Source organism: Acartia tonsa, chromosome 9 (assembly GCF_053477335.1).
Source record: "Acartia tonsa isolate MP-2025a chromosome 9, ASM5347733v1, whole genome shotgun sequence".
NCBI classification, from domain to species: Eukaryota; Metazoa; Arthropoda; class Copepoda; order Calanoida; family Acartiidae; genus Acartia; species Acartia tonsa.
This window is the reverse complement of record NC_137268.1, coordinates 5,281,539-5,298,307: the sequence shown is the minus strand read 5'-3', so window position 1 is coordinate 5,298,307 and position 16,769 is coordinate 5,281,539. Positions and strand designations below refer to the sequence as shown.

The window sequence follows — 16,769 nt, the reverse complement described above, 5'->3', positions numbered from 1 at the left end:
TTCTTAATTCTCCCCCACCCTTTCCAGGGATGGGGGAATCATTATTGCCCAAACTGACCATTGTACATATATTATTTATGCTTTTATGTTATGATTATTTATTCCTATCCATGTAATTATTGTTTGTTGTATATAACTCCAGTATATCTTAAGCCTTCAATAAAGTGACAACTAAAAGTAGATGTTGATCATTATCTAGTGAAAGCTAGAGAAGCGTAGCTTCTCTATAGTAAGGTGTCCACGTCTGTCACACTGCCGTAATCTAATTGAACTCCGGTGTCTGCCATTGATCCTCGGCGGATACCACATTTGCTTACCCTGATAAAATGCTTCTTTTCAGATGGCTAATAGATCGATACCACCCAGACAACCTCCTTATTCCATCCCCTCCCCGTCTGCTGGAGGAATGTACTGACCAAAAAATGAGGACTATAGTAGCAATTTTGTATACAGAATCATAATTTCCTCATTCTCGTGTCAGCAAACTATGAATTATTGATCAGTCATTAACCTCACAATTATTGCAAGAATTTTAAAATTATGCAAAAATGGTCAAATTTGCAACTTTTATAGACAAGACTAAATTGTTTTCTTAATAGTTTTTATTGCATTGTTTTATAAACAGCTTTTTGCGAATATTAAAATGAAAAATCAAAACAAGTTTTGTTTTAACCCGAGGGGCCGTAGGCCCGGGCTAACAAAATTGCTATTAATTTTAAGATTTTTAAAAAATATTTTTAAAATATATTTAGCCTTTAATACGATGCTACACATGATTTTTAGTATTGTTGAAAACCGGTTTTAATCCAGCGGATACAAATCAGTTTCAAAGCAATACTGAAAATACAATTATTAATGCATATCGTACTACATATTTTGCATTAATATTTCAGCAAGAAAATTATGCATTGGTATTAATATTTAATTTTGCATTATATAAGACTTTTTCGGTGCATTTTTCGAATTAAAATAAACTAAAAAGTGTTTGTCAATTTCAGTTAATTTTTATGCCAATAGAAATTAGATCGAAAAATTAATTTTTTAATGTATTTAAAAGAGAGTTTTTCAAAAAAAAATTGCAATAAAAAAATATTTTGGCGGGAAATTTTTCATGAATATTTATTTTGTGACAAACATTACAAAACACAATAATAACAATATCATATTATCGATATTAAAATACTCAAACAATAAAATTGAATATGACATATGAAAAGAAACTAATTGGACAGTAAATTCAAATAAGAATTATGTACAACAGTGTCAAAGGACTAAGCAATCCCTCTCAAAGTAATGTAAAGACGTACATACTGGGATTGGAAGCCGCGCGTAAGCCGCGTGTAAGCCTCAGTGAAATCGTCATTTTATCACTATAAAATTTAGCTGGATGTATAAAACTGTCTCTTTAGTAGACAATCCTTCTTTCAAAAATTTCTTTTTCTGCTCACAAGCAGGTTTAAAACTGAGGCTTATGCGCGGTTTCCGAACCCTGCGTACATAAGCCTATTAAAAAAAATATGAAAGAAAATAATTAGGACTCAATATCTATTTATTATAAAACCTAGAATTATGTACAAAAATTAATTGGATGGAGCGTAACTATTCTATAAGTAAGTCCGTTCCGCAACACAAACTAACATTAGTTTTATAGGTTTATTTTTTCCCTGTTTTAAAAAGCGATCCATTTCTTTAATTATAGAAGGTCCGTCCGTCCGTAACTGTTAGCTCTTTTAGTTAATTTAGACATTTAAAATTCTCCTACAGACTTCAAACTTTTCATGATGATTCATAAAACAGTAAGGTCCAGAATATAAAAGTGGAGCAACTCTAATCGATACCAGAAGGTATATAAGTCCATTTAAAACATGTTGATTTTTAACTTTTGAAGAAAAAAAATTTTATGTGATACGACTATCCAATTCATCTGATTTTTATGAGCACTGATTTCTATGACAATGAAATATAATATCATAAGCAAAACATCTCTATAATCAAGTCCTAAAAATTTAAGTATATCTTTGTATAGTATCCTGTATTTGAGCAGTTTTGCAAAAAATATACATATAATCTTATTTTAGCTTTACATTAAATTCTGCTTATTCAGTTCTGACACTCTACAAATGTCTAAAACGACCAAGCTAATATTGCTTGATTCACTTCTACAAGAGACAAAATGAATTGAAAATGATTGCTAAAATCGAAATATATCTTCATGTCTTAGAATAGTGTAAATTTTTTTAAAATAGGTTGAAAAACATACTAACTTTAAAAAATACAAATGTTAATGTCTGTTTGTCCTACTGTTTCAGAGCTTTTATGGATGTTGGCCTCCTTCTTTTTTTCTCCAAATTAACACCTCTTAAATACAACAAACAAACAAACAAACAAATATAAAACTTTACAATATATAAGCTTTACATGTAATGTAATTATTATCTATATTTTCCTTTTGGAAAGCAAATATTATTTCAAAATTGCTTTAGTTTGATAAGAACTTTCAAAATGAACATAACATCCAAGTAAAATATTATAAAAAAACAAGGATGACAAAATCTATAAAAACGAAGCTGTGAAACGGGAGGAAAAGACTAATATTAAACTTGTAGAGTATCAAAATTGAATAAGCAGAATTTTAATGTGTAGCCCGAAACAAAATTGTAAGTAAGTTTGTTGCAGACCTTCTTAAATATGAGATACTGATATTCTTACCTTTTTAGTACTTCGTTATGTTGTTCTAGGAATCAGTATTAAAAAATTAGATGAATAGGATAATTATATGTCATTTAATTTTGTTGCCAATAAATTTAAAAATTAACATGATTGAAATGGACGTACTGACATTCTGGTAACAAACATAGAGTTGCTAGGATTACTAAATCATACCTACTACGGGAATTACCATGCCAAGTTTAAAATCAATTTATCAATTCGGATCTACTGCAGTTGGCGGTAAAATATTGCTGGTAACGAATATTGCCAAAATTCTATGAATTTCACAGGCTGCTAGCTGCCAAACGGCTGAACGTAAAGATCATGCATGCACACTGTTTTAAGCGGCATAACAAGACCTACACATAATCTGTAATAGCCATAAATCAATAATGCATAATTATCTCGCAGTGCCGAGAAATGCGCGAAAAAGGCCTATTTTACGCGTTTTTCTTCGGTGAAGCTTTCCCTGTACAACATTGGATCTTGGCTATTCCAGATTATTTGTAGGCCTTCTTATACCGCTTAAAATGGTGTCCGGGTATGATCTGTACGTTCAGCCGTTTGGCAGCTAGCAGCCTTTAAAATTCATAGATTTTTGGCAATATTCGTTACCAGCAATTTTTACCGCCAACTGCAGTAGATCCATCAATTCTAACATGCGTAAATTAACGATAAGAGTGATCCGTTTCATACGGACTTACAGAACTATCCTAATTATAGAAAAGCTTCGCTTAAAACAAAGAAAATAATTCAAAGTAGAAGTAGAACCAATATAAAACAGTATTTAAAGCAAGACTTTTCTAAAATTAAGGTGGTTCCGTTCGTAACCGATAATTTAGGCATTCTAGATCTATTGAACTGTAACAATTTAGACGGTGTAGGCGTTTTGACGTCTTGACGTTTTAAATTCGAAGTGGTGATTCCTATAAGGCGATAAGGAACCGGAAGGGAGCCCGAATCTTAAAGATAATACATATACATTAATGTATATTCGTTTATATTTAAGCTTCGTTTTTGTGTATGTACATTATACAATTGTATACATGTTTTTGGTTGATCAGTATAGTAAATTAAAGGTGCTTAGAAGATTTGATAATCAGATGAATATTTTTATATTCACACTCTCTTTAATTGTTTCAATTATTTTTTTAGGGTAAAAATAAGACAAGTTTCCAGTCTTGTGCTCTTCATGGTTTTCACCATCCAAATTGTTATTGCTATTCAGGTATGTTATGTAGGGTGGATGTAAAGAGTGTTTACCCCCTAAAAATGTATGAAAATATATTAGATGATAGCTTCTCTAAAATATCTGAAAATAGAAATTACGCAAAGATGACGCAAATGACGTTTTTTAAAAATGAAATTTTTTTTTATAATAATAGCTAATAAAACAAATTTCAAGCATAACTTTTATCCTACTAAAAATTTCCAGTATGGCTTCAGAACCGATTAAGATCCCCTGGATTGGAACCAGTTCTCAACAATACTGAAAAGTCATGTATAGCATCGTATTATAGACAATTTTCGCGAATTTTATAATAAAAATCATAAAATTAATACCTACCAGTTTTGTTAGCCCGGGGCTTAGAGAAGCTATCTATAATACTAATCGAAAATTACTATTATCCTTATCCATTTATATAAAGTAGTATAGTTTTTTGTTTTTATTTACTTCTGGCTGTACGTTGTTACATATTTAATAGTTATATAAGGTAGTAATTAACAATAAATTAGTAACGGCAATTTACAATTTAAATTTGTTGAACTGTAGCAACATATTTAAAGAACTTTGAAGGGGTGTATCCAGAAATTTCTGGTTCATGTACAATGAAAATAGGGGAGGGGCAAACGGGTTTGAAAAGATCCTTAATATCTGAGATCGAGATCTTCCTTCATCTATTAGATTACCCCCCTCAAACCTTTAGAACTCCTTATTTTACACCCATCAAAAAAAACTTAAACGTCACTAATGTAACGCTTTGATAGATATTTTTAGTTTTCCTGTAAAAAAGCATAGAATACAAATATAAAATTTCATTCATAATGTTATTTAATTTTTCTACAGATTATGGTGTTGGAGGGGGGGGGGGGCAAGGGTTTCCAAGCTTTTTAATTTGGGGGGGGGGGGGGAGTAAACATTTTTAAAGGGGGGGGGGATAATTATCTACCCAGAAATTACCCCCAAGGTAGGGGTAAATTTTATATGAAATTGCCCCAAAGGTGGCAAGCACCACTTTACTCCCACCCCCCACCCCTTGGAAGTTCTTGGTGGTGGAGGGTGGTGGCCTTCAGCTCCTCAGGGGCCAACAAAACAGGTTTTAATCTAGTATTTTTTTATTAATTATTATCCGCAGAAAAGTATTAAAAGTATGATTTTATATTTTACTTGCTTCATAAAGTTTTAGGGTTTTAAATCTTATTTTCAATTTTATAAGGTATTAAATACATGGCAATAATTATTTCATGCAATAATTACTTGTGTATAAAGAATCCGATTTTTTTATATTTTCTGAGTAATTATTGGTTTACTATGTTTTCTTTATTGCACAGCAATTTCTATACATCTTAGCTTTCCTAACTATAAAAGTAAAGGATTCATAGATATATGTTTTGCACCTATTTTATGTTAAAATAATACAAAGTAGAATGATGTCAGACCATCTGTCCGTCCGTCCGTCTTAAGCTTAAAATCTTGGTAACCACTGAATCGATTGGATTATATTCTTCGGGGAATGTAAATACTGGTCCTGCAGTGGTTTTAAGCTATTTTCTTGGGGGAATGGACACCCCCAACCCCCAAAAGTAAAAATTTTCCCCTTCCTACATTTTTTGATAGGTAGAATGATTCCCATACTCATACCATTATTTTAGGGCCATACCTAATTTTTTTTAAAATTCCTCTTTGGGTAAAGCCCCTTGAGGCCAGGTGCGAAGCTACTAGTATTGAAAAATGTACTACGTTTAAAGTATGCATTTTGGTCTAAAAGTTTTTTTTTCCAATATCAACATATCTTGTCTGAGCAAATTTAATTTATTTTGAAAAGAATATACTACAATTAGAGAAATTCGTCATATCAAAATGAATATAAAAAATTTAATACATAAGATATAGTATGTCCAAATTTAAATTCGTTGTCATTATTAATAGGCATTACAAAACTCTAGGCAATTCTATAAAAAGTTCTGGATGTTGTATCCTTGATTTAAATTAAACTTTACTTTTAGGATATAGTACAATGTTACAAGAGAAAGAGAGGGAACAAAGGGCAAATTAATTCAATTTGAGAGTGTTCGCTGAAAAGACACGAAAACCAGATTTATCCAGAAAATTTGAGGAAAAGTGTATAGGGTTATATAAATTAGATAACTCAAAATGAGAAAGATTTCTAACAAGAAAAAATAAGTATTGAGATAGTATGAGGAAACACCGTGGAAACTGTGAACACATTCGGAAATTATTTTTCAGTTCATCAGAAAAGAGATACAGATTTTTCAAAACATAAACTATTTTTAAAAAACAAAATAGTTACAAAATAGTTTTTTCTTATTATTACATTTTGCCTAAAGTATTAGTTTTTCTTCTTTTTGTAACAAATTTTCTTTTTTTTCTTAATAAAAATAATAGATAAAATGAATAACTTGTTACAAATATAATGGCACTTACTATTCATAATAATATTCATAAGTACATGTACTGTATAGATTTAATGAGGGAAAAATATAGATAAAACCTGATAAAAATGAATAATTCAATATTTAATGGAGAAAAAAAAATTATTATAAAAAATATTGGATTTAAAAATCAGTTGTCTATCTAAGATAGCCGCAGAGAAAATGAAATCCAATGCCTGACAAACGGACAGACCAAGTAAACTACCAACTGGATACACATTGCTAAAGAAAATCTTCACCAAAAATGTCAAAGTTCTCCTCATTAAGAAAAAAAAATTGCAATTACAATAATAGTTCTTTATGCTGGCCTAGGACTTACGGTTTTCCTAGCCCTATAAATTAATGTTTAAGAGTAAAACTTAACTTCTAAAAGATGCAAAAGTAGTTGGCCCATTGCAATATACATATATATAATACTTTGTAAATTTAGCTAAAATGACAGAATAGATAGGATTTTCTTATACTTTAGGTACAAAAAATAATTCCTAGAAATCTCTCTCTAAGTACATTGTCGAACACAAGAACCCCTTATCCCCCTCTCATCCCCCTCATTTCAAAATGAATTTAAAATAAAGAGTGGGATAGTTTATTACTTTATTACAGTTTAGGTTAGGCTATATTGAGTAAAGGGTAGTCTCTCAGAATTAGTGCTCCCCCGCGGGGGTTATGCAAAGGAAAAAATTTCCAATTTAATAGATTTTTAAAAAGTGACTTTAGGAGTTGATATGCACTTTTAGGAGCTGCACTGAGTATTTAAATAAATCATGAACTCCAAACAGAAAGTATAATATTTCTAGAGGTTCCTAGAGAATACGAGAATCAAGCTGGACGCCAGGACAACATATGCAGACCTGCCGACAAAACCAATTGTAAAGTTGTGTCCGCTGGACCAGTTCAACTATTCCAGAGCTGCGGAGCTAGGTATGTTTATATGCGGGGGTAAGGTAATATTCAGTCAATAAGGACTATATTTACATACTAGTGACTACGCCTCTAGAAGCCTTTAAGGGTCCTTTTAAAAAGAAAACTCATGGCACCATTGTATATAGTGAGGTTTAAAAAGTGGCGCCGCCTAGCAACACGATATTTTTGGTATTTCTTTTCTAGAGAAAATTTCTCTTGGGAAGGTCGTGGTTGCCTCTCCCAAAATACTTATAAACCTACAATGTGAAGCTATATCGGGCCATACCGGGTCAGCGGATAGCGAAAAAAATAAAATTATTATGTTCATACCTTTCTTGCAGTACGGGCTTTTGACCCCTTATTTTGAAAACCCTAACGGGAATTCACATTAAATTTTTCATTTTATATAGATGTTGTTGCAAAAATTTAATGAACATCTATCTTTTCAATGGATATAAAATATACTTTGAAATTGATACAGCAAAAAAATTAGGTTGATAACATGGACATAATTTATTGGTATATTCGTTCATCTAGTGGAAGGGGATCGGATGGGGTAAAGGTGGTGGATGGGGGAGATCGTTATTTTGCCAGCTACAAGTTTTACTTTGTTACAGTACATGATAATCTGGTGTAGGACCTAAGAAATAATGAATCCATTATCTTTTCAGGATTCACAAGCCAAAAGTTTTTCCTTGCTGGACATAGAAACAACCTAAACACAAACACCATAGATCAGACATGGGTCGGCCTTAACCTCACAACATATGACCAAACGAACAGTGCAATTTTTAATTCGTCTGGGTTTGAGCTGATACGACCAAGTAACTTCATGTATAGAAGAGTGTTTAGTCCGCCTAAAGGAAAATCTGCTTTATCTAAAACTCGTACATGAGCCCAAAGCAACTATGAGGCAGAAAAATAGCCTAAGACCATCCCAAATTTAAATTGGAAAATATAAAGCAATGAATATAAAATACTAGAAAAATCATTTTGGAACTCATTCACCCCATATTCCTAAATTTTAAAATGCCACTAAATACAAGAATTAAATATAAGGGTTTTTAGATTGTTTATTACACAAATATCACAATAAAGTTTTTATCTATGAAATGATATTTTTGGAGAGAAAGAAAATTGTTAAAACGAGCCATCTCATAACAAATTTTTCTGTCTGCTATATTAAAAACTAACTCAGCAAGTTAGCGGCAGGATGCGTTAGTACCCAAAATCAGACAGAACCTGCTAAATTCTTGTGCATACCCTTTAAGCCAGTATCCAAAGTCTAAGACTAATAAAAATTGAACATTCAATCCATTGTCCCCTCCCTTTCTCCCTGAATGTACTTAGCTTAATTCAAATTGTAAGCACTAAACACTAATGACGTAAGCTTATAATTTATTTTGAATGAATTATGAAAAGTTTTTATATTGGAACAAGAATTAATGATGATCAAATATTATTATAAATTCAAAAGAATATTGATTTATATATTATTTCTTATATTACTTTTTTAATGATAATTGGACAATTTGTGTAACCATTCAAAATGATAAATTTAATAATTATTTAAGCTTAAATAAAGTTATAATATTTAAAAATTTTACTTTTATTTAAAACACCTAAACATCAAACGGAATTGTTAGGGCAAACTATGATATAAAAAAACTAGAGTTGGCTCGATATAATTATCTCCCTATTGGCTAGTTTTCTATATGCATATCTATTTCTCAATAAATCTATTTTCCTCACCCGGCATTACTATCTAAAAGAAAGTAAATATTTAATAATCTAAATGATTTTAAAAAGATTTTTTAAATAATATTTTTTCTTTACATTACCATCACCAAAGGGTTAATGATGATGATTACAATTTTAGTTTAATATTTGAACACACAAAGTGTCGTCACAATCGAATTCTTTTAAAACAGAGTTTTCTTACATTTATTATTTTATAAATTTAAATTTTCTTTTTTATGATTAGAAATTAAATACATTGATATAAGGTAAATAGCAACATGAAATTAAAAAAAGGAATTTATTATTAATAAAGTAAAATAATGGGTCTTATCGTTCTGGGCAATGAGAGTTTATTATGGATTATTGGAGCACTATGAGTTTTAAACAAATATTCCTTGGAAAACTTGAGCTCGTTTATAGACATTTATTTCCTATATAGATCTGACATGGATCTTGAAGCAATTAAGCAGGCCGTTTTGTACATGTTAAAAATTGGAAGATTTCATTAAATAAAAGTTATCGCAAATATACTTAGTAAATAGTGGAAATTATAATAGGGGAAAAATTGACGTCAATTTATGTTGCTAAGATGCACATCACTTATTGGTCAGTTCGTTCATCTAGTATGAGAGGAGAAAATGGGCTAAATGGGTTAGATCTTTTATCATCTTTTAGCCAGCTACTAGTTTCTCTAAATTAGAACACATGATAATCTGGTATAAGACCCAAGAAATGGTAAATCCATTGTTAAAGCATATTAAATAAATATAGGATATTGTTTTGAAATCTCCAACTACACAACTCCGTTAGAGCTGATATTTCTATTTGAAGCTGAACTATTTATCATGGATCCAATGAAAGAAAATCATTTTTATACAGGGAAGATTTATTTCATTATTTACTCTTTATTTTCTGTTAAAGTCTTTACTAGATGATTTCTGAAGGTGGTTGTAGTAAAATGAAGGGGGTATCAAACAAAATTTGAGCGCTTCGCGCATCTAATGCGCAGTCAAAGAACGCTTAGAATTTATGAGAATGTTGATTACGTAGTAGTTGGATATGTAGGGGGTGGATGAACACCCCCTAAAGTTCACACCCCTTGATTTTGGTTTCAAGGGTTTGTCAAAAATTGTAAGGGTGTTTAAATTTCCGATTGAGCTTTGCGCACTTCCCTGGCAAAACTCTATGCATGCCACTGGTCTTAGTAATATTCTATAGACTTCATTTAAATCTTTTCTAAAGGAGTTCAAGATATGTTGGGCAATTCCATCAAAGCACTGAAGACTCCTGGTGGCTACTACACTGCTACATTTGAAGGAATAATTTTATTGGATTAGATAGAATATATCCTTATGTAAAAGTAACAGGATGTCTAACTGATATGGTTCTTCGTTACAATATAGCTTGTCATCATAGACGTCCAAGGGGGGGGGGTAAAGATGTGATTACCCCCCCCCAAAAAAAAATTTTTACCCGGGGGGTAAATTTTGGGGGGGGGGGGGTAAACAAAATTTACCCCTGCCAACAGATTTCACAGGGGGTAATTACCCCCCTCTAAAAAAAAATTTACCCCCCTCAAATAAAAAAGCTTGGACGTCTATGCTTGTCATAGGTCGTGAGAAGGTTTACATTTTGGGGAATGACACCACTTTTGTTTTTGAGGTCTACAGGGGCGTAGTCGCTAGTCATTTAGAATACAAAATAGAACAATGTTTATCCATAAACAGTCTGAAGCTTAAGATATCAGTAACCACAGGGCTCTACTCTTTAGAGAATATACAAAATACATATCTAACCAATGAAATTATTGTATTTAGCTAAAATTTACCAAGAAGTTTATTCCCCTAAAGATTCAAATTGTGAAGAATATAAAGAATTCACATATGACGATTGCACGAAAGGTGAAGAGTGCTTTTTAGTAGCGAAGCTACCCTTTAATTTTCTTTAGAAGTCTGTATCACAATTTTATTTTCTCAACTAATATAAAAACAAATGTGAAAGGTTTCATATTTTTGTAATTTATTCCTAATTTATTTTTCATCTGCCCTTTAAATCAGATTTCTTTCCATGATCAATTTATGGATGTTTTCAAATTTTCAATAAATAATCTTTATACAATATCTTTCTATGGTTATTTTGTTGCTTTCCCCTTATCTTTAGAATACGTTTATTTCTTATGCATTACCCCTACGGTGTATGCTATCGAGGCCTATAACTGCAATGCCCGAACCTTTCAGGGCTACCAAGTTCCCGATATAATCTAATCTAACCGGATGGTACTTTTAGATGTTGTATCTGACACTATTCTGCCCTCATGTTTACCTCCTTGGATGCTCACTAACAACTCTTGCCCTAATATCATTCAGGTTTATTAGTAACGAAGCTACTCTATAATTCACAATGTCCGTCCGTCCGTCTGTCCGTCCGTCCGTCCGTAATTAATGAATTGGGGGAAACGTGATTTTCTCGGCTCCTATTCAAGATAGACAGCTGAAATTTTTAGTGAAGATTCCCACTATATATGCCCATCTCATATATACATTGTTTTGTCCGTCTGTTTGTTATTTGGGGTGCTAGATCGATTCCTAGATTTTTATGTTTTCGTGATTTTCTCAACTCCTTTTCAAGATAAAGGGCTGAAATTTTCAGGGTTTAATTAATTTTATATTCTACATATGTCCATCAAGTTTTATTAAGATTTGTCTATTAATTGCGGTGCTAGATCGATTCCTAGATTTTTAAGTTTTCATGATTATAAGGTTGCGTGATTTTAAAGGTGTGATGATTTCCCTATTTTACCAATATTAATATTAATTATATGACACTGCTTTATAGTATTTTTTTCCTGATATACAATCATAATTTTTGAGCTTCGCTACTTATGGATGTTGTCATCCTTGTTTAATTAAGGGCCTTAGTTAAAGAAGCTAGGGGGAGAAAGTCACTTAAAAATCAGACACATGACGTCATAAAAATGAGGAGAAGTGAGAAAGAAAACCCATAAAAAAAGATGGATAATTCCTCATTTTTATGACGTCAAGTGGCTGATTTTTGAGTGACATTTTCCCCCTACCTTCTTTAACTAAGGCTGGTTTGAAAACTAAACATAACAAAAGAGTTTTAAGCATGTAGTTACAATAAAATAGAATTGGATTGGAGTTAATAAAAACTATTCTACATTTGTCACACTAGTACGTTTGTCGTCACGTTAGTATGTTTGTTTTTGCATTAGTACGTTTGTACTTTAGTAAGTTTGTCACACTAGTACGTTTGTCGTCGCTTTAGTATGTTTGTTTTACTAGTGCGTTTGTCGGTGTACTGTTAAGAGCTTTTAAGAAATTCATGAGCAAACGATGAAATTACATTATTGATTATAGTATATTCAATTTTATAGTTTTCAATACTATACAGATATTTGAGGTTCCGAAGTGTTGACAGACATACAGACAGACGAAATGGTGAACTGTGCCTCTGCACCTTATTTGAAAAAAAACAAGCGGGTGGATTGTTTATTGATTGCTTTAAGTCGTCAGTTTAGGGTATATTGTGTACTGGGTGCAATAATAGTAATATTTTATGTATTTTTGACATAACCAAAGTGTTTGATATGTTAGTAAACTATATAACTAACTATAGACACAGTGTTTCGCCCTTTTAGAGCTCATCAGTATGGCTCAATTCATCAGAGTTAATTTTGGACATGGCGGAGCTTGAAATAGGAACCATTAGATTCCCAGGCCAACACCCTACCCATTGTGCCATTACCCCAAGTAACGAATGAAATTTTGATCAGAGAGCTCAACCAACTTATGATGAATTTGGGGCCTTGCACTTATGGCTAATTAGTACGGTTTTTCATTCCCCTTAGAGTGCTCTAGTTCAGCCTAATACCTGACTAAACGAGCATTTATATCCATAGACACAGTGTTCACCCTTTTAGGACTCATCAGTGTGGCTTAATTCATCAGAGATAATTTTGCACGTGGCTGGGCTTGAATCAGTTATTACATACATCTATATCCAGATTTTAAATCAGATTTGTAGGTATAACCTTTAAAGCTTTGTTCATGTGTCTACACTCCAAGCACGCCCCTATAAAGGGTGAATGCTAATCAATTTTGTACATTTTGTCCAAAGCTTATTTTTTAAGAAAAGGTTACCATCACCCTCGTTAAAGAATATGCCCCTAGAAAAAATACCTTACCCCCCCCAAAAAAAAAAAAAAAAGTTTTTCTTTACTTTTTCTTTTGAAAGTTAAACGAGGGAGGATGTTGTGAAAAAATTAATATTAATGTAAATATTGATTAATATAATAACCATTGTATGATAAATTCAATAAACATATTTGAATAGGTAAATAAACTGTACATTCTCCAAATAATCATATCTATTAATATAAATTTCTACAAATAATAGCTTCAGGTCCCGTCTCAATTGAATTTAATTATTGAAAATAAATTGAATTAACCACTAAATTATACGTTTTATTTTATACTACGTGTAAAAAAGTAAATATATTTATTGATTAGGTTTAGAGACGCTTATACTGGCGTAGTTAAAACTAATTAATTTCTTAACTGTTTTCCACAAATTAGATTTTTTTTCAATTTCTTACTATCTATATACATTTTTCCAAATTTAAAGAAAACAGTTCAAAATGGATTAAATACAATATCTATAACCAACAAAATTAGGTACTTTGACATAAAGTCACTGGTTGTTTTTTCCCCCTATGCATTTACCCTAACCTCTTAGGTGGGTGGGGATGTTACTCTCTGGGGCTACCCAGTATCCATAATAACCTAATTATTTAGTTATCCAATGAAAAACACGAAGAAATGATAGAACTATCCAAAAATATACTGCAAGGTAAGCTTTTCTAGCACCAGTAACATCCTAGCTCTTTATTTTTGAGGGGGTAATTGATGTAGGGTTTCGAAGGTTTGAGTGAGAGACAAGTCTAATATATATATTTTTTATAACTTTGAGGGGGTTCAAAAGTTTCAGGGGGTTAAATACCCCTCTACCCCACCCTCGAACGTCGATTTGTAGCACAGCTACTGTAGAAAATTATGTCGTTGTTGTTCTTGCTTGCTAATGGCCAATAGGTTAAACTGGTTGCTTTGTCCCAAGACTATAAAGGCAGGAAACAGTAAATTATTTTAGGGTCAAGGGTATTTTTAATTAAAGTTCTTGATTTGTTGAAGTAATAAATTTTCATTATTCTTAATTTGAAAGTTTAGCATTAAAAGAGAAGATAAAACAGTTGGGGAGTTGATTCCATTTTTATAAATAGAAGCAGAAATATAATCTATGATTACGGTTTTGGCCCTCTAAAAAACGTAATCTACCATTCCACTTTCCCCTCTTTGGTGATATTATCATCGATACCGATACAATTTTTGAACTGTACCATTCCACTTTCAAGAGAGGCGAAACTGGAATGGTGGTTTACACTTTACACTTTACACACACAATGTACCATTCCAGTTTTGCCTCAAAAATCGTATCATATGAAAAAAAACTAAAAATTTAAAATGTTTTAGGAGATGTACCCAAAGTTTTAAGAAGTTGTAAATCACCTTGTACTACTTCAAATTATTACGTCAAGGAAAATATTTATTTTCATCAATAATTAAAATTTATGCACTGGGGAAGATCATAGTTGACCATTGACGGTCAGTAGGATTGGCTTACCCTATCCAATGACGTTCAAAGGGACGGGGGGGGGGTAAAGGGCTGATTACCCCCCCTTTAAAAAATTTTACCCCTCCCTCTTATTTTTTGATATTAGAGATAAAAGGATAAAATTCTCTAAATTTCTTATTGGAGAATTTATATTTGGCTGTTTAAAAGTAGACCTGCTGACTAAAATTGAATTATAGAGTAGATGCCTATTGGTTTGGGTCATTGAGGAAAAAATTGCTTTCTTTCGTCTTTCCTAGACTTCTAATTAGACCTCAGATAGACAGACAGACATTGAGTATTAGTTTTCTCGTATTCATTCGAATCCGGTGGATAGGAACCGGTTCTAATCCATACGAAAAAACTATGTCTAGCATCGTATTATATCCAGCTTTCTACAAATATAAAAATGTACAATCATATATATCCGCGGAAAGCCTTTTATAATACGATGAAAGAAATAACTATTCTATTATTAATGGAAATAAATTTAAAATGTATAACAGACTGTAAATGCGATTCACAATGTGAAAGATAACAACGCTATAACCCTGAGGGTAAGAAAATAGTTTTCATTTAACAAGAATAATTGTATTACACCTTAGCCAGCACTGTTAATCTTTTCTTTGTGATTTATAATGCATTATGTTCATAGGTTGCATATAAGTAAGATGGGAGGGGGGAGTGGAATATTTTTTTATTTAGGTAAAATAGAAAATTTATTTGTTGCTTTCATAATAATATGAGAAAAGTGACTTAGCCTGTACCCCATCAAAACCTAAAACCATTGCCAAGCTTCCTTTCAAATTGGAGAGTAATCATAGTTGCCAGTTATGAGATCCTACACAATATATATGTATACACACACACACCAGAACGTCCAAGCTTTTTACATTGAAGGGGGGGTGGGGAAGGCTACTTAGCGGTTTTCAAATGTTTTGGGGAGGTAATCTTATGAAATTTTCTTTTTATAAAAATTGAGGGTAAAATAAGGGGTTTCAGAATTTGTGGGGTGAACACCCATTTTGCCCTTCCTTAGCTAGACGTCTATGCTCAAAACCTATTCTTGTTTAGTTTGATGAAGATGTTCATATTTCTATTGATGCCGCAAAATATGGACCTATTGATATCATTGTCGAGATAGGCAGTGCTTTAGGTATCTATCTACCTCTTGTCTGTCTGTTTATACATTTTACGGTCTGACTGTCTGTATTGTCTATCTATCTATCTTTTTAAAGGGTGTCCTTTTTTAAAAACGCTTATAACTCCCTTAATATTTGAGTTATCTTAGTAAAAGAAAATAAATAAAAATTGGCAGTCTACTACTGACCGTTTTAATGATAAAAAAAATCAACGATGTAAACAGAAAAAAATCTACGAGGTAGTACTTTTTGTTTTACTAAGATTGCTCAAATAATAAGGAAATGATTGGCGTTTAAAAAACAGTATGTGAGGGTCACCTTGTATGTAAATGTAAATATCTATCTTTTTGCTATAAATTTAATTTATAGATACTTTCTATATAGGTCTATGGCTTGGATTATCAGTGCTTGATTTAGCAGACTTTCTGGTCAGCCTCAAATCAATCCTACAGTGGAATCTAAATTCAAAGTCAAATAGGAAATCTAAGAAAATTAAACACTGAAAACTTTAAATATTTTTAAAAAATTATTATAGATTTATAATGTTTTTTTTTTCAAAATAAATGTTGTCAAGTTATATGTAAAAAGAGTAAATCCATCATATTTTTCCATGTACTTGTGATTTCATTTATATGAATGTTGTACTTTAAATGATTCATCAAGTATCAAGTATGACATATTATAAAAATGTATCCAATTACCAATTTAATTATTCTTTAAATCCTATAAGCCTATTGTTAGATTTACTTGCATTCAAAAAAAAAAACATTTGTAATTAAGTCCAATTATAACCCAGTAATCGTTATATAATTACTTGTAAGTTACACCAGATTTTCATGTACTGTAATAAAGTAATACATTGCTGGCTAAAATCCACCTTCTTTACCCCTAACCTCTACTCTTGCTGAAAGAACA

At 31.6% G+C, this 16,769-nt stretch overlaps 2 protein-coding genes across 4 annotated transcripts in view; one reads left to right on the top strand and one right to left on the bottom strand.

The window, feature by feature from the left end:
- The window catches only part of LOC145328072 (uncharacterized), a 296,033-nt gene that overhangs the window by 249,780 nt on the left and 29,484 nt on the right, over positions 1–16,769 (bottom strand). The window lies entirely within an intron of this gene.
- On the top strand, positions 2,503–8,182 carry LOC145328457 (uncharacterized). Its single transcript, XM_080172155.1, has 4 exons — positions 2,503–2,519; positions 3,865–3,937; positions 7,182–7,305; positions 7,959–8,182. The coding sequence occupies exons 1-4, from the start codon at positions 2,503–2,505 to the stop codon at positions 8,180–8,182; spliced, it is 438 nt and encodes a 145-aa protein (XP_080028281.1).